The sequence below is a fragment of the Antennarius striatus genome, chromosome 16 (genome assembly GCF_040054535.1).
Source record: "Antennarius striatus isolate MH-2024 chromosome 16, ASM4005453v1, whole genome shotgun sequence".
In the NCBI taxonomy this organism is placed as follows: domain Eukaryota; kingdom Metazoa; phylum Chordata; class Actinopteri; order Lophiiformes; family Antennariidae; genus Antennarius; species Antennarius striatus.
In genome coordinates this window covers 7,528,799-7,547,826 of record NC_090791.1, presented here as the reverse complement: position 1 = coordinate 7,547,826, position 19,028 = coordinate 7,528,799, and the positions used below count along the sequence as shown (strand labels likewise).

General features: G+C 41.4%; 1 protein-coding gene across 1 annotated transcript; it reads right to left on the bottom strand.

Annotated features, from left to right (window-relative positions):
- Positions 1–873: 873 nt before the first annotated feature.
- Positions 874–17,018, bottom strand: slc29a4a (solute carrier family 29 member 4a). Its single transcript, XM_068336706.1, has 11 exons — positions 16,823–17,018; positions 13,532–13,895; positions 11,571–11,702; positions 11,349–11,462; positions 10,389–10,517; positions 9,232–9,306; positions 8,873–9,141; positions 6,329–6,449; positions 6,010–6,197; positions 4,307–4,547; positions 874–3,785 (listed from the first exon to the last, which is right to left on the bottom strand). The coding sequence occupies exons 2-11, from the start codon at positions 13,764–13,766 to the stop codon at positions 3,646–3,648; spliced, it is 1,644 nt and encodes a 547-aa protein (XP_068192807.1). The 5' UTR covers positions 13,767–13,895; positions 16,823–17,018; the 3' UTR covers positions 874–3,645.
- Between the last annotated feature and the right edge of the window lie 2,010 nt (positions 17,019–19,028).

Below are 19,028 nucleotides of genomic sequence, written 5' to 3'. Positions count from 1 at the left end.
CACTCCATTTCTGCCTCCTCTCTCTCCTCCTCCTCTCCTCTGCAGTATGTGGGGCAGAATGACTAATGATCAGTTGCTGTCACACTCCAGAGACTTCCTTTCCCTGCAGCCATATCCAAAATTAGCGCACACACACACACGCACATACACACACACACACACATACGCACGCACATGCATGACACAAATGCACACAAACAGGCAGAAAACTGTAACCTATGCATGTGACACACTGAACACTGCACAGATAGATGATCCTCCAGGTTATTTCCCTCCACTAGAATCTCTATTTCGTTCTTTCAGGCTATCTGGTATAAATATGAAGCCAAACTAAGGCACGATCTCTAATCAACGATACAAACGCTCTCCTTTAACATCCATGTTGACCCGGAGCGTTCAAATCGCGCAACCCGTGGTTTTTTTGAGCTCTGGCGCCCTCTGCCGGAGAGCAGCCGTCAGTGCAGCGGTCATGTTCCACAGGTTCCATGCAGGGCTTGTTCCTTCAGGTTTTGGCTCATGGGCACTTCAGCAGGACACATGCTAGCAGTCACAGAATGAAAGATGACACATCAACTTAAATTTTTCGTCTGATTGACCATCATAACCTGCTCTCTAACTCCAGATGTATGCAAGAACTGATCATTTTTCATTTTTTATTTTTAGGGATGGATTTTTAAACGCTCCAAGGAAACAATGAAACGCAAAGATCTGTTGTACTCACAGCTTTCAACCAGGAAAAATTTGTCCAAATATGGATGTTTTCACAGACAAAAGGAGCTTTTATGTAAACCATAAGACGTGGGTAGAAATTATTTTCTCTTTTCATGTAAATATGTAACAGAGACGACAGACAAAGATGTAAACAACTGTTTTATTAGGCTCTGACAATGGCACAATGCAGACTGATTTATAATAAAAAACACATTGACATATTTACAATGCAGAAATATATCTCTTCTCATGGAAGAGATACAGTATGTTTGCCTTTACTCTTACAAATAAGCCAACTTCAGAGGATTACATTATTTGCCTCTATGGTGGGTTAAGCAATGGATCTAAATTTTTAAAGTATAAATGGAGTTAGGAACTATTCACTGAGGATTTATTAGACATAGTTTAACCAATCCTGGTAAACTCACAGATCTGATTGTGTTGTAATGAGAGGGAAGTTACTAAACCACTCATCACGAGTCAGGTTTATTCATTAGCCGAATCCTTAAAACATAGTATGCATTAAAATCTCAATATTCATTATCAGACATCCAACAAAGGCCTCTAATTCTTGACTTCTGAAAGGTTCATGAAGACTATTTTTTCACAAATATGATCTGCAAAATATCTTATGTTACAACAGATCTGTACATATATACAGTTTAGTGTCTGTAAGCAAGCAATCCCTTTAGGTCACAGTGTGCAGTCAGGAGTGTGAAGTCTGACGGATTGTGAATAAATTCTACAGAAAATGAAATTTGTGGCTGGTTTAAAAACATAAAAGCAGGAAGTGACTGATTTCAGACACCGAGAGTGAGACAAAATGCAGAGCATAACGGAGGGGTTTTCCTGTTTATTTTAAAGAGGTCAGTGTTTGCATGAAGTTGCATGAGCAACTCAGACTGAGATCAAAAGTCGTCCCCCAGTGGAGGAATAAACGTTAAAATCTGTTTCCATCATTTTTGAAAACCTCCCCCTGTGTCGGCTTACGTTCTGCTCAAGTTCATTCTGAGTTCTGCCCAAATATTGATTTACTAGTTGTTTCATCTGTTTTCCTGACAGGTCTTTCTTATTATGGAAGTCTCGTATCGACTCTCTGTGGTTGACACTATAAAAATCAAAGTTTTGGGTAAAGGTACCAGAATCCAACAGCAAGTCTTCAGATCATTAATGTTTAGAGTGTATAACTGACATCTAGTTGATAAGTAACATAAACTGTAGTCTTCAATTTGACGTATGTGGTGTTGATAGGTGGGTTTTGTTATGGGCCAGCTTTACCCTTCACCTTGCTTCCAGTGTGTAAGATAAACTAAGGTAAGAGGCTTTAGCATCATATTAAGAATCAAACCTTTTATCCAAATGTCCACAAGAAAGCAGAAACACAGCAAAGTGTTGCCTAAAAGGTCTTACAATCCTTTTAAATTGGCTTTGAAGGGTTAAATTGAAAAACAAGCTTTGGCTCACACTTCAGAGAAAAAGAGACTTCTCCTGTCCTTCAATAACACTGACCAAAAATAACTATAACACCTTCAAACACTGCAGTTCATTGAGAGGATGGAGGCCTCGGGCGAAACATACATACAGTAATGAGGTTGGGTCCCAAAGGGCTCCAGACCATTCTTCAAACAGCGCCGGCATTAGACTCCATTCAAGCCAAAAAACACCAAATATAGTTTGAAAATGAACAATTTGATATTCTATTATTTGGATTTATAAACTAAAAGCTCTTCCCTGCCTTTACTTGATTTAATCCTCTGTATTTACATCCAGTAAATCTGTTTATTACATTCAATCTTTTCTCAGCTTTGAACGCTGATTGGACATTTTTGGCACTATTTCTTCCACCACAACATCCCACATCATCAAACTGGAACGATTTCAGCACATCTGAGTGAAGCCCATCAGTATAGAATCTGGTTATTATCAAAAACAAGATGGACTTCCATCATCTTTAATAGTGTTGTGTACAATGATAGAAGACCATCAATGAAAAAATGTCCTTGATAAGCACAGTTAAATTAAAAATATACCTTCCAAATTTAAATTCTATGTTCTGTTTGTGTCTTATTAATAAATATGACTAAAAAAAGTGTTCAATAATAGCAGCTACATAAGCATCCTGTCAAATCACACTTACATTAGAGTAGGGTTTGCACCAAATTAAAAAATATATTAGGGGTCAGATATTTGTATCTCAAAGTGCATTTCCTGAATTACTAAAATCCCTCTTAATTACTCTCTTATTCTATTTTCTTTATACTTGTAAATACAGGAGGTAATGTGCTAACTTTCAGTAGCAGATTACTTGAATGAAATCTTCCTGGCTGAAACTCTAAGGACGATCTCAATCTTATTTTCATCATAGGAGATTATATCAGGAACATTTGACACTGAACTCATCATCGCTCCATCCTGACTATCAACAGCTCAGATAATTTGTGAAATGTCACAAATGCAACCTGTGAAACAAGCTCTCCTTTGTCCCCTGCAGCGAAACATCACATGACTTAACACGAGACAAATGTCAGGCTGTTCTGTTCACACACATGCAAACAATAATTTCACCATGACACAATCAAAGGGCTTTGGCCTCTGAGCTCCAGCTCCTCGCTTCTGGGGAAAAGTTCATCACTCCAGAACCGAGGTGTCTGAAGTTCAGCTTGACGGCAACAGAATGTGGAATTACATTTTTGTTTCGCATTTCCTTCCATGACTAAATTCTATTTTTTAATGCCTCTTCCTTCTTTTTTCCATCAAGTCAGCCAAATCAAAGTACACATTTGTCTCAGATCGACAAACATTTCCAAAGGGTTCTTCACAGGTGTTTTCTTGTCCTCTGCAGACTCTTCCTTTTTCTTCTTCTTCCTCTTCTTCGTGTGTGCATGTAAGCGTGTGTGTGTGTGTGTGTGTGTCTGTGTGTGTCTGTGCAGACATTCAATACCCTGTGCCATTGGCCTGTGTGTGTGTGTTGGCGAAGAGACTTCCTGAACCCGGGGCGGTGAAGCTATAGGCAGCGTAGGCCACCGTGGAGCCCACCATCAGGCCCGTCATGTAGGAGACGGTCATCGTGTTCCCTGGAGACACACACAGCAGAACAGAAGCAGTGAATCCTGAGAAACGTCACATCCCTGATACAGACGGCTGAATGTAAGGCAGGATAGAAGATCAGGCTCAGATGTCATTTATCGCCCCTGATTAACATTATTTGTTACTGGATGTGTTTTTGTACAGGACATCAGTGTGTTAGTATGCTAACATTTGCTATTTAGTAACACATTTTTTTTTTGCTGTTTATGTCAGATGTGAGGAAAACCATTTAAAACGAACCTGTTTTAGATCTATCAAAATTAATTTAAATAAAATGATTTGATTTTTGTTGAGAGTCTAAACCCAGTAGCTGTTAAGCTTAACTTGGCAAAAAGACTAACTTGAATGATTCATCCACCCATTTTCTGTCGATCAATAAATCCACTTAGAGTTTGGTTTAATTTAACATCTAAAAATGACAAAATTATCACTGTTACTCAAACTTTTTCTATTCCGTGACATCACCGACCTGAATAATGTTCTGTAAATGTTGTCTCTTGACCCTCACCTGCCAGCTCCCTCTGCTCCGGGGGCACCCTGCCTGCAGCCTGGATCATGGGCACGGACCCAAAGTACCCGTTGGTGACTCCCATGAGGAGGGAAAAGAGGCAGGGCCAGGCCGGGTGGGACAGGGTGGGGGCGTCTGCTGGATAGACGCACATGACGAACAGAGGGATGAAGACCACCCTCAGGCAGGAGAAGAAGAGCAAGCGGCCCCCGGACCAATCGTACGGCAGCGCGGCCAGGATCTGAGGAAGGAGCAGGAAGCTTTTGAGCGACGCCGGAGGTTAAATCCAACGCTGCTTTGTCTTAAATCATCAGATTAAGGTTATATCAGACGAGAATTTACAGTTTTCTGTAGTAATCTGCTTACAGACAACAACAATACAATAAAATGATATTTCTTGCTCTTTTTTATAGCAGCTTTTTAAAATCTCCAAGCTACCTTTACTTCCCTTTCATTTTTCTATGTCATTTCTTTTTTTATCTTCTTCTACCTCATTTCAACAAATTGCTAAATTTGCCATGAGGACAAAGTCGAAGCATAAAATCAGAACGGTTTCCACTCCTGCGACTCTTTTCCATTAAAAGTCAAAATCATGACTTGAGGATACCAGATACGGTTTCATTTCTGAATATTCTGATAAGAATTTGAGCTAAGTACAATAATCCAAAAATAAACCAGGCATTTTCTTCCATCCCCACTCTTTGGTTTAATAAAAGAAGTGACTCTTTAATAAATTCACAAGGTCAACTCCAGTGTTAAACACTTTCCTTCTCCAGTGGTGCCAAGAACCCTGATGTAAAAATAAATCCTGAAATCTCACAAAGTGTGAAATGAAAGCGGGTCATTCTCATATATTCCAAGACTACCAGGAACTACTTGCAATTTGGCCGAGGATAAAAGTTGGGGTTACTAAAACATGAAGGTTGAAATCAACTGTTTTTTTTATTGATGATGCAGTGTGCTCCTCTCATGTTTGGTTTAATCCTATTCAATCATCGCAGTAGTTCATCCATTAAAAGTGTAAAAATGTTGCTCCGAGTCGTCTGACATGATTAGAGACATCGAAGCGTCTAAGCTCTGCAATTGCAGATCGTAAAGTCCTTATTTATATGCTCTAACTTTTTATCAGTTACAGACAAAGGCATCGCTTTGTAGTGACCACAGAAATAAAGTATAATTTGGTGAGTGTAAGTTTTCATTCTTGATAACATGTAAATGATAATTAGGTTTTTATCAAGGAAATGAATGGATTTTTGGATTGTAATGCAGTATTTTTATACTGAATGGTTCTAATTTTGATAAATTATCAATATTCTGGAACACAGGATAACACACTTTTGTATAGAAAAGAAGAGCACTCTGTGTATGATATTTGTATGATAATATAATATGACAAATTTGTTGTCATTGTCGAAGAAATCTTCGACTTCCTAATATCCTACATCTGCTGTTATTTTTTCCACTTGGGGGCACCGGAAACAAGCTTAGAACCAGACACTGGTTTTATCCCCCTGAAGAGAAATGTGGTCAAGCGTTTATTCTAACATCCAGCAGTCCTGAATCTAAACACATACTGTCTTTAACGCTGGGGAAATAAATAAAATAATAAACTAAAACGTAAATAAAAACTCAGCCTGTAAATTTCAGGTAAATTAAATTTAAAAAATGAAGTTTATATTTAAACCAAAACATCTGTGCCTCACCTTCCCCACAAAGTCAGACATGTTGAAGGTGGCCATGATGAGGATGGGGAGCCATTCCCCTAAAGTAAGGTTTCGTATCTCTGACTCCAGACCGGGGAAGAGACACAGAGTGATGCTGTAGGTCACCGCTATGGACAGCATGTATGTCCAGATCACGCGTGACACCACATAGCGATGCAGGATCATGTCTGGGTGAAGAACACACACTCAGAACGAGATTGGAAGCGAACAAAATTGCATCACATTTAAAATCACAAAATGTCGAGTCAGAGGGGAGATGAGTAAAGGATTAAAAATACAGGGTTAAAACGGAGAGTACCGCGAACGCCGGGCCAGCTCTTCCTTATCTTGGCTTTCGGGGCATCGAATCTCACGTATATTCCACCCGCAACATCCTCAAGGCCTTCCTCCGTAGACGATGGTCCCGTCCCTCCGTTTCCCTGGTGGGACGCACAGGAAGTCCAGGTTTTAATAAGAGAATTTACAGAAAGACAAACAGGAAAATATGGAGCTTTCAGACATTTTTTAAAACAACAAGAAGAAGAAAACATGTAGAGGATCCATTACTCGCTAAATAACCAGACCACTTGTGCAGCTTTGAACCTCATTGATAACGACTTCCTGCCTCATGACATCAACTTTTTATGTCGGCCATTAGAGGAGATGGCTGTGAGCGGCGCGGGTTGATGTAACCATGTTGGAGACGGTAGATTGCCCTGAGAGTAGGCCCAGGAATCACACACACACACACACACACACACATACACACACACAAACAAGCACATACGCACACACACACACGCACACACGAGCCTATACATCTCTCCTCTTCATCCAAGCGTATCCTTCCACTCAAGCTGCTTTCCAAACAAGCGTTTTATCATATACGCATCACACAGGTGTGCATTATCAATCACACACACACACACACACACACACACACACACACACACACACGGATCCATTAGTTGATTAGGGGGACTTGTGAGCCAGAAGGCCCTACTCATCTTGATTATCTCATAATACAGAGTGCTGCCTTGGATTTTCAGGGAAAGCAAAGTGCTGCTTGAATTAGCGCGCGCACACACACACACACACACACACACACGCACACACACATACACACACACACGCTACTGTAAGACAAGGGATGTCCCTCCCTCACACATGTCCTCTCCTGTGTAATTACATACAGAAACATATGAACAGAAGCCTCAGGTGCCGTGTGGTCACATGACTCACATGAACACACACGACCTGATGACGACCTTTTGCTCTGTCGTCTTCATGCGATGTGGCGCTGCTTCAGGTGTGAGATGTGTGATTTACTTTCCTCCCTTCTTTTTCTTTCTACCCCCCCAACCCCACCCCCACCCCACCCCCCTGACTGGCTGCCTCTCTCCACGCCCCCCTCCCCACATTGGTCTCACCGCTTCGCCTCAACAGTTTTCTCCTATCGGCGCCACGTCTTTTATTTCCTCACGGTTTGCACGCGTCATCAGCCTCTCTCTTTAAGGCTCCATCTATCACCATCCTGTATCAGCCGCCCCACCCTCTAGTGCTACACGCTTCAGCCCTAATAAGAACCCCCCCACCACCCTTAGTATTTCTATTTCAGAATGGCAGCTTAAAAGCAGCCCGTAGCTTAAATGATTGATATTGGATTTCGAATCCCTGTGCGCAGTCTAACAGGCAACAGGAGAGAGTCACACACAGAAATGGAGCTTAGTGACAACACAGCGTATAGAGCCCTGACATTCCCTCCCTGGTTTGTTTCAAAAAAATTTTTTTGGTGCCACAGTTATGAGGGGAATCTCTTAGAAACAGACACACTGTCTTGGATACGGAGAGACGGAGGGCTATCAGAGCAGCAGACAAAAAAAGTGTCAACATAAAACGACTCCAGATCGCTCCCTCATTCACTTATTCCCTCGCTGCAATAATGCCGTTATAGCACGTAATAAATTGAACACTGTCTAAGACACTGACAAACATTGATTCTCACTGACGTATTCTGAACTGTTCGATTGGTAGCAGAATGAAGGCATGCACAGAACTTTTTTTTTTCCTGGTGGATAAATGTTTGAGAAAACTACAGAGGATGAATTTGATCACTGAAAACTCAATCGTTATAAAATTGTGGCGTAATCATGTTAGCATGCTAAAACCTGTTCATTAGCATTAAAAAGTGTAGCTTAGCATCCATCAGGGACATGTTTATTAAACAAAGGTAACTGATATTTGACTTGATGATGACAACACATTGAAGAAAACTTCACAGATGAAGTTGGTAGGATTCATCCCCTGAGGACCATGACAAGTGAACGGATCCACCACAGAACCCCCTCCGTCCCTGTTCTGTCTGGACCAATCACAGCTGATTATCTAACATTCAGCAGGTTTGATTGGATGGCTGACAGAGAGTATGTGAAACTGATCGTCGGTCTATTCATCCATCAAAATGTCCCAACAGTGATGATGTGACTCAAGATTATTTCACTGCATTTTTACAGCCAATGATGTTTTTTAGGAACATAAAAAAATGTTTTAGATGTGATTTAAATACATTTTGAGCATTCAGCCATTTTTTCTTGCTTGAAAACACAACTGAGTGACGGATTAATTTCCTGTTAAGTTAGTTTCTTCTCTAATGGATCATGTTTTTCTCATCAGATCTTCTTTGTTTTCCCGCCCATCTTTCTTCTTTTTGTCTATACTTGTTAATTTTACTTTTCATTTCTTGTGCTTCTGCATTTGAGCTTTTTATTCTGAACATGATATTCCAAACACAGCCCCTACTTGCTAAAATCACCCTGTACTATCAGACACACACACATCCTCAATGAATTACCTATAAACTTACAAATCTTACTTCCTCTGCAGTGACGTCGTGGTGAACCCTGTATCCGGTCTGGTTCTCTCGCGGGTCGGGACATTGTCCAGGGCCTTTGCCCTGGCTGTGGTTGGTGTAGTAACAGACGAATCGGGAGCGGCGGACCAGCAGGTGAAGCAGGAAGCAGAGCATCTCCATGCTGATGGAAACCAGGAAGAAGATGAGCGTGTTCCTCCTCTCGTCTGTGATCAGCAGTTTGGTGAAGATGCGAGACAGCGAGATGATCACCCCGGCGGTACCTGGACGGGAACCGAGAGGAGCTCAGAGGAAGTGACGACACGAGGTACCAGTGAGAATGATGATGATGTCATCTGTGGGAGCTCACTTACTCTCGCCAGTCATCACCCCCTGTGTGTACCTCTTCGGCAGCATCCCCATGTAACCATAGAAACTAGACTGCTGCACTGGAGAGGGAAGAGTGAGGCATTGTTTGAGCCCTGCTGACAATATTGGAGCCTGAAACTCCACACATAACCTGAGAGATGCTGAAGCTAGCGCTAGCTAACTAGCATTGTGGTCGTTATTACAGCAACAACAAGGAAACGGACTTCATGAGCATCAGCTGACGTCCGAAGATGCATCACCAAACACAGATGACACCTCAGTGCGTCACAGTTTTATTACATTAAATCCTGTCGCTACTACACCTCATTGGTTGTCTTACAATAATATGACCCTTTTAAATAAAATCTCTCAATACTTCCTGAATGTTATGATGCTTAAATCCAACATTGTCCATATTCTGTATAATGTGCTCTCAGGTGCTTCTGGTTCATCCTCTGTGGATTACCATGACCTGGATGGTGAGAATCCACAGAAGCACACCCTCAGTTCACTGTGTTCTCTGTAATTATTCCTCCTGAATGTGTACAAAGGTTGTAACAGTAAAGTTTAATGGAGAAGAGCTATTTGAAACCACTTAAACACAGCGTGGTGAGCAGTGAGCACAGCAGCGCCTTATGCCCGGCTCATGCTGCTAGACTCCTAAATGATCACGTACATAATGAGAATCTGCACATTATTTTTATCTCCAATCTCAAACGTGCAAAATATAATGTTAAAAGTCTAAAACTGTTTGAGATGCAAAGCAGGTCGTGAAATTTGTGGAGACAATATTCATTAGCTTAGGTTTAGAAGCCATCCAGAAATATATTTTTCTCTTACTCATTCACAGTTTTTATTATTCAGATTGGTGAACGTGTTTCGACTCGGTGCCTTCATCACAGCCCCAATTCCTCACTGATGGCATCAATCTCAGTCATACCAATATATTTTTGGAGTCCCCCTAATCCTACCTATGGGGTAAAATAGTTGATATTTCTAGGCAACACCGTGAGCCGCTGCAGGATGTCTTTCATTAACTACAGTCATCATCCAAAGAGAGTACCGAGGTAATAATCCAGGCTTTAAATCTTAATTATCAAACATGTATGGAAATAATCATCTTTGCCATTGTGATTGTTATCAGCGTGATCATTAGTAGTACCTGTACACCCGAAAGCCACGACCCCCACTGACACCAGGTTGATGATGTACGCCTGCTTGATGGTGAACTTGGCCAGCCACACGTCAAACACACTGACAAACACCAGCGGCCCCAGAGCTAAGATGTAACCTGGAGACGGAGACACAGACAGACGGCCAGGAGACGTCACGGCCGAGAAAAAATCTGATGGACCCAACTTTTGAAAAGTTTTGCTTTCATCTGAAGACCAATCTCCGTTCTATTGACTCTAGAGACCGATGCTAAAGTAGAAAACATGCTGAAAAAGACATTTCCTCTGCAGCAGAGCTATTTTCAGCTACAGAAGGAGCAGTGATGGAATATCACGACTAGATCTGTATATGTGTGACTATATTGTCCTCGGGGGAAAAACTCCAGAGATTAGATTTTTATTTTTGCTAAAAGATGTTTTTTTATACCGTGTAGACTGAGCTTTAATATGTTTTTATGTTAGTCTCCTATCTTACAAACTCTCACTGAGAATTATTTACACAGCAAGGATACACAGTAGCTTCAAAACCAACTTCTCAATTAATAATTTTGAGTCAAATCTAAAGTTCTCCACTCTCAGACTTCATAACTAGCATGTAGAGTTCAGTTTGAAAATAAGATAAAGCTTTCAAACCAAACTGAGGATGATGCAAGATTTGGGGGGGGGGAAAGAGAAGAAAACACACACCCTCTCTGCAAAGACAGTTGATCCTAAATTCAATAAGTCTTTGGCAAAGTTTGTCTGAAACACTTCGTGAAAACCCACAGGAGATTTATGGCGGAATATATTTCCCTCTTTCTACTATCTCTGCTCATTCTGCCCTGATAAGCCTCGAGTTTCCCAGAGACTCATTAATAAATTAGTAACAGAAGTTCCCCAATTCAGATTTTTTAATTTTTTAATTTTTAGAATTATAGCTCCATTTGGGAAGCAGTTCCAGCTCGACTCACCCACAGTGATTCTGGTGTGCATGCTGAGTCTCTCCACTAGGACGTTGTTGAGGATGACTGCCAGCAGAGCCACCAGTATGTAGGTGAGGCTCATGTCAAACACTATGGACGTCCCTGGAACACAAACACACACACACACACACTTGGATTACGCTGCTCTGCAGGTGTGTGTAACACTCATTCAGTCTTGTACATACACGCATTTGTCACGCATCTCTTCACCTTTAAACTTGTGGTGCAGGTAATCCACATCAGTGATGAAGCTGTTATATGGAAGCAGGAAGCCAACCCCAGCCAATAGCATCGCAAAGTAGATGCCATGGTAACGGTCGTCAGGGATCGGCTCCTCAAAGTCTGAGTGAGAAGAGAAAGGAGGGAGGTTACAGAATTTTAAACAATGGTAAAAAAAAAAAAGAAAAAAAAGAAGCCTTCTTCCAAACATCTAAATGAGGTCTGGAGCCGATGTGCTCCATCTCCATGGAAGCTAATCAGGATGGATGAATCAGCAGCAGCAGCGACCAATGCAGCAGAGGGCCTTGTCAATGTTGAGTTGGTGGAAAATTGATTAGAGGAACTGCTGATGGTGGACTTACGGCCCAAGTATGTTAGCTAGGAACTGGGCTTTTGTGTTCTGCAGTGGATTCAGTTTTATGGTTCTAGTGTTACACGCAGCTTCTTTATGCAACTGTTCATAATCCACTCCTAATCCTGCCAGCCCACTGCAGTATTAACAGCTCCAACGCATTTACATTTCTAGAGGTTTGCTCATTTTTTTTGCAATATGTTATCATTGTTATACACTGAGAGCTCTTGATTGACATTATCTAATGAATAAATCCCAGAGTCAGAATCAGTATATCAAACAGACATGCAAGCACAGGATGGAGATCTTTGAAGATTTCATGTTTGATGTTTCTACAGCGACACATTTGTTCAGAATAAAGCTAAATGTGTGATAACCACGAGCACAGAGCGTCACTATGGTGGCACAGACCAAAGAAAACATCACTGCCTGCAGAAAATCAAACCTCATTGAGTTCAGTGAAGAAAACATTGTGCGCTTTGCGGGGGATTCGTGTCTAGGGACTGTGCGACATGGGTCACGTACATCCACAGTTGTTTGTGTTTTCTTTGAACCTTTATTTAATTCAGAAGAAATCTAAAAACCAACAGCCTCATGGTAGTTTGACCCCCATAATCTGACTCACTGACCTTAAAAATCTAACCCTAGAATTAGAATTACATCATTATTATTAGTTAGTCAGTTATTCAGGAACAGAACACCAGAGTGTGTTTGCAGTCTTCTTCTGGAGCTAAATCAGATCCGACACCTTCATGAAACGTCACACACTGATCTGACTGCAAGCACTTATTTTAACATCTGCAAAAGTGATGGATGAACATTTCCACAGACAACATTTACTGCCACTAGATGTCACACTATCCCACCACATCTTCAAAACACATTCAAACACAAACCACATTCAAAAAACAAATTTAAAAAAACCTGACTGCCCAAACAAACTGCTGTGATCGGTAAGACTCATCACTACTCATCATGATGCAATGGAAAGACACCCACAGACTTTGGTTCAATTACGATCCTTAGGACTGTAACAACCAGTTAGGATCAATCAATCTTTTTGTATTTCCACATCTGTGTCATTTTCTCTCTAACAGAAAAGAGTCTGGAGACGTCATACGCCTGCTATTTTTTCTTTGCACTGATTTATAGAGTCTGACAGCTAAAGGAGAAGGAGAGATGGAGGCAGAGGATGAGGACGATCTCCGCTGGACTCCTTGTCGTTTGTGATTTGATTAACTTGCCCTTGGAGTAACCAGGCAACACAACGATATCCTGTCAACAGACTGTTTTTTTTTTAACGTATACCTGTACTTCCATTGTTTATTCTGAGTCACTTTTTTTTTGGCCTGTATCATGAAAAATAAAACACATAAACAAAATAGCGTGGGGTTTTTTCTGTCTGTCTGCCTCGCTCTCTATTTGTCTATCACCGTTTCCTTAGTTGTTTTTTAGTGTTGTATTATTTGTGTGGTCTTTTTTCACTTTGATAAATCATTAATATAAATAGATCCAGCTCTCTCTCTTTTCTCCTTTTTCATCCGCCTCTTTATGAAACCAGTAACCCGACACACGTACAGAGATAACAGGAAGCCCTCACCGGTCTCAGACAGCGCCAGAACGCCTCGCTCTGGGGCGTCTTTAGTGATCTCCTCTTCCTCCAGCTGGTACGAGTCAAAGCTGTAGCTCTGCACCACGCTGCTCTCTCTCCCATCCCTCCAGCCCTCCCTCCCTCCATCCCTCCACCCGGCCCGTCCTCCATCCCTCCACACATCCCTCTCCTCGGGCGTCTGGACCGGCGTGGGCCTGCGGCGCTCTGCTCCCACCGAGCCCATCACGGTGACTGAAGTATAGACACACTAAAGCACTCCTCCAGGTACGACAAACTACACACTCATGTGAGCGTGCATGTTAAACAGCATCGCCTCGGCAACACACCGGAAGAGAGGAAGACGATGAAGGACCTGCGAAGGGGACAGAAGCAGAAAGAGAATTAAAATGTAAAAGACAGACAGAACAAAAAAAAATATCCGTCAGAGCCGCTGGTGGAAACAACAAGAGTCAAGGTGAGACTAGCCGGAGATGAAGCGTCGCTGTGAGGGTTTGCATGTGAGACGAATATCAAACGACAGACGGAGTGACAAAGAAAGCATGACTGATAAACAAAGTGAGAGAGAAGCAGCGACGCATCCAGTGAACAGGTGCCACAAAATAATTCACTGAACTGAACCTGAAAGAGACGACTGATCGCTGAGCCCAAGGAAAGTTAATCAGCCACACGTCTGAAGCTTTCATTTTGAAAAGGATGCAAATACTTTACTAATTTAGTCTTATCAGTTTTAAGTTTCTCATTTTTCTTCATATGTTGACTATTTTGACGATAATTAAACAAAAAAGAAATTTTATTTTTGATCTTCTTCTCTATTTTCATATTATGACATGTTGTAGACTAAATGATTTTCTGGTAAATCCATTAAGTAAAAAAACCCATAATCATCAGTTTCAGTGATAAATATGCAAATATTTCCTATGCTAATTCTTTTTAACTGAACTTTATAGTTTAACAGGAGAAGGAACCACAATGGTGGATCATAAAACCAACATAAATGTAAACGGATGCTGTCATTTTTCGCTCTGATGAACGGATCAATCAGTCAATCAAAAATCAGAAATCATGATCAACATACCAAATATTTTTTGAAGTACAATATGATACAAGGACTAATCATCATTATTAGATAGATCTCCTAATGGGCTTCACATTTTTCTCTGCTGGACAACATCTGGACTCACTAGGACACTTTTAAATGAGAGTGTTTTCAACACGTCACACCAGGTCTCCCTCCTTTCATCGCGGCTCGATAACCTTCCTTCATTAACTGCAGCCAGTGGAGCTCTGTTGAGGAAACTGTTTCTGCTGCTCACTAAATCAATAATAATATGCATTGACACTACTTCGTATGCAAACACACACTGGAGCGTGCACATCGTGTGCAAACATGCACACAGGTCTGTCACCAAACATCCACCCCGGGGCCTCCAACCTGCCAGTCGAGCTCTGCCTAGGTTTTAGGCCGGGACACGTTGAGCCACAGCTGGTTGGAAGCAACAGGATCAGATGATGTGAGGATGTGAGGAGGTTTCCATCTCACGACAGCCGTGATGCAGCAGAGCAGGAAACCCTGAGAACATTCTAAACAGATATGTTCCTTCCACTGATGCCAGACTAGATCCACTGCAGGTGTGGAAGATGCAACGCTCTTTTAGTGTTCAATCTTTCTGATCAAACAACTTTCATTTATTTTCTGTCACCTAATCTAATTTTTTTTTTTACCGCTTTTAAGCTGTGTTTTGTTCTGAACGCTCCATACCATCATCTCAGACACTGCTTCTTTCTCTCTGCTCATTATCCTATGCTCTCTGATGGCACCGCCCTGTCGTCTCTAGGACTCACCATCAGATCACGGCCTCAGCTGCCGTGATGATAACCGTAACCCTACAGTGACAAAAACTTAATCATTACAAAGCCGCATGAAACAGGATCACAGAACCGACTGTGTTTTGTGTTGTCGTTGTTGTTGACACCTGGTTCTTTGCATAAACACCTGTGTGTGCCAGAATACGTTCACTGCTGTTGTTCAGAGACCCACAGGTTGCTCTGTTTCCACTGAGATGCTGACGCTTCACTGTTAGTGTGTTTTGTTAATTTATTTACTAATCAATTGGGAAGACTGTCAGACTGACTTGAAATAACGGAAATAAAAAAACAGTCTGAATCCATCGATTATATTATATTTTCACGTGTGTCCCCTGGTCTGTCATCAAGATTATGTAAAGACTGTTGACCTCATGTCCGTAAAGCTTCATGGGACACTTGAATGTTTTTTCTCTCAAGCTAACATGGAGATAGAGCGTCACTGAATAATGTATGAATCTAGATTCCAAAAAATATGATAAATGCAGAGGTTTGGTATCAAAAAGGGGGTGTAGTTTGGTGCAGATCTAAAGAAAAATCTGAATCCACAGGAGTTAAATGACTGCTGCAGACTCAGGGACCAGACCGGCCCCCAGCCAAGACCCACTAGTCCCCTTTAACTCAGTTAGCCCTGATCTAAAATCACACTAATAGCCCTGGAACCAGAATCTACTAAGAAAACATATTTCAGTCTAGCAGGTCTGCATTTTTTCCCAGATTGCCAGTGGAAATTTTTTTTCCTCCATCCGGCGCACAATAATTCACTCAGATGTATTCTGAACTGAGACCCATTCTCTCACCAAGTTCCACAAAAGATCCGTTTAATATTTTTGTGTAGTCCTGCAGACACAGAAACAAACCATCAGCCCAGACGTGCCCTCCGAGGCAGATGTAATTATGGTATTAGTTCCAGCACAGAACCATCCGCAGAGGTTCCGTCTGCAGCCTGTAGGGGGCGCTCTCAGCCCTCCTGCTGCAAATTAAAAGGCTTCAACCGGAGATCCGTTCAATTGAATTGCAGCCTAACATCACGGTGTCGTTTACTTGTTATAAATAATCCAAGCATCAAATAGAATAGAAAAAAATTAAAAATGAAATAAAAACACCTTTAGCGGGCGACAGAGAGACAAATCTGTGGATCAAACTGAATCAATTAACCTCACATGTCACTCCAGACGCGCATCTTAGAATTAAAATACTGGGGGGGGGGGAAACATGACGGTTGAACGGTGGATGACAAGCTCCATCATTTATTCCTCTTTTACAAAATCATCATTTCTAAGATCCAAATCATGTCGGTGCGTTTTCCCCTGTCTTTTCCGTCCATCTGTCAGGTTTTGTCTGCAGCGCCACCGCTCCTCTCGCTCGAATGACAAACAAGTCCACGCAAACAACAGGTTATCACGGCTCACCTACCTCCCTCTGTGTCGCGTCCTCTCCCCACGGCTACCACGGTTAGAGGGGCAAGAGTCCTTCCTGCGGGTTCGAGGCGGTCTGACCTGCTCTCTACTCCCCCTCAGCGCGTCTCCATTCGACGGAAGAAGGGACGCCCCGGTCCGGATCTGCGTGCGCTCCTAACGCGCCATAAAGCAGTGGAGGTAAAAAGCGTGGACGCACGGATGAAGGGAGCAAAAGGGGAAGTGGAAAGAAGGGGGAGAGAGAGAGAGGGAGGCAGGGGTGAGCGAGGAAGAGGAAGAGGAGGGTGCGTTGCCGCTGGCTGCTCATCTTTTGCGACCTTTTTCAAAGGCACGACTAGGAGATTGGAGGATGATCGAAATGCGTGTGGGTAAAAAAAAAAAAAACTTTAAATGCAAAATACAGCTTAAAATATACTTTAAAGGTTTGGTATTAAATTTCAAGGGGAAAAAACAACAACAGAATGCTTGATTTTTCTTTACAGCCTAAAACAAATCAGGCAAGAACAGTTTGAATCACCGACACAACAGATATTACATGTTTCTGCCAAATAGAACATAAGATGAAGCTTTAACTGACTACAGCATCCTCAAAACAATCCAACCCTGTACTGGTGAGCGTCTCTAGTACTTTATAGAGAATAATAATAATAATAATAATAATAATAATAATAATAATAATAATAATAATAATAATAATAATAATAATAATAATAATAATAATAATAATAATAATAATAATAATAAACATGGTGGAGTGAAACGTATTTCTTTCATTTTTCCAGGTATGAATGTGGAACTGCTTTTGCTTTAATGTGTGAAGGAACCGATGTGTTCGCTGTCAAAGCAGACTAGGAGGAAAGAAAAAACAACAATAGAGGGGAAAAAAAATGCCTGACTGACAGTTTTATCAGTTTAGCTCAATATGCTAATGCTTCATTATTGGCAGGGGCTCTGTCATTTTGCACTCCCCCATTGTTGAGAGGAGCAGAGCCAGACTGGTTGGTTAAACGGTGGGCGTGCTGTCAGAGCAGGAGATGAGACGGGGTCTGATGGTGAATTTGAATTCCATTCTTAATGTCCTTATCTTTACATATCCCCGAACAAAAATCATTCAGCCAATTATCTGTTATCTTAATTATCTTTGTATTGTGATTACAAATCAATACTGTATGTCGAAAGAGATATTAACATAGAAAAAAATGCATAATGCTAAACACTGATCCCTCCGTGATCTTGGTTATGGTTGGGGGATGTAGTTTTCTGCTGGTCAGTGCAGATTCCTTCCCTGAAGAGTTGATTTCTGACTAATTATCACACATCATCTGCAGTGGTAAGCAATTATAGTTACTTCATTCTTTTGTTTCCTCTGACTGAATCACTATCATACTGATGTTTCAACATTGTGCCCAGAGAAATACTGCTCTAGTAGTCTGGTTTTGTATCTCTATCATACTGTGTTCTAGAACCTACTGTATAATTAATCCACTTTTCTGAAGACTCACAGGCTGGAGGTAACTCCATGAGCCATAAACACACGTAGATATAAAAACGTGTAATAAAATGTGCCAAATCTAATTTACTGGATTGATCTCCATGCGTGTCTCAGTTGACTAGCAAGACTTAAGTATTTTAATTAACCTATGACCAGGAAAGCACATCCATAAGTGGAACATAGGCAACTGCCAAGGGAAGCTCTTTAACAAGGGAGGCAAAATGTGGGCCAACCAGACTCCAACTACTCAAAAAAAAGAACAAATTACTGCGTACATCAATTACACTGCAGCTGTAGTAACACTCCCCCTCCTCTGCTGCCTAGATAAAGATGAAAAAAATATAGTAAAATCAAGCTGAATATTGCACATTCACTGGGAGCAAAGTGGAATAGGTTTTTCATCAGGCCGATCCAAAACATGTTGGTCCTGCAGGATCTACTTTCATTTTGGTTTGCAGTTATTAAGTTGTCTAAAATTTAGGAACTCAAAGTGAAGTTTGTTTTATTTTGTTTTGTCTGGTTAAGCTTTGGTCCTGATACGAGTCGCCTCCAGGCCGTCTTGGGAGGGGACCCGTCATGGACTTCATCCTTTACATTAAACTACTCAAAGCCACATTTAAGAGCAAGCTCAAGCATGTTTACACTGTTGATTTTGATTTATGGTGGAGAAATGTTTTGTTAAGACAAAGTAGTGTTTTCCGCACTATAAGGC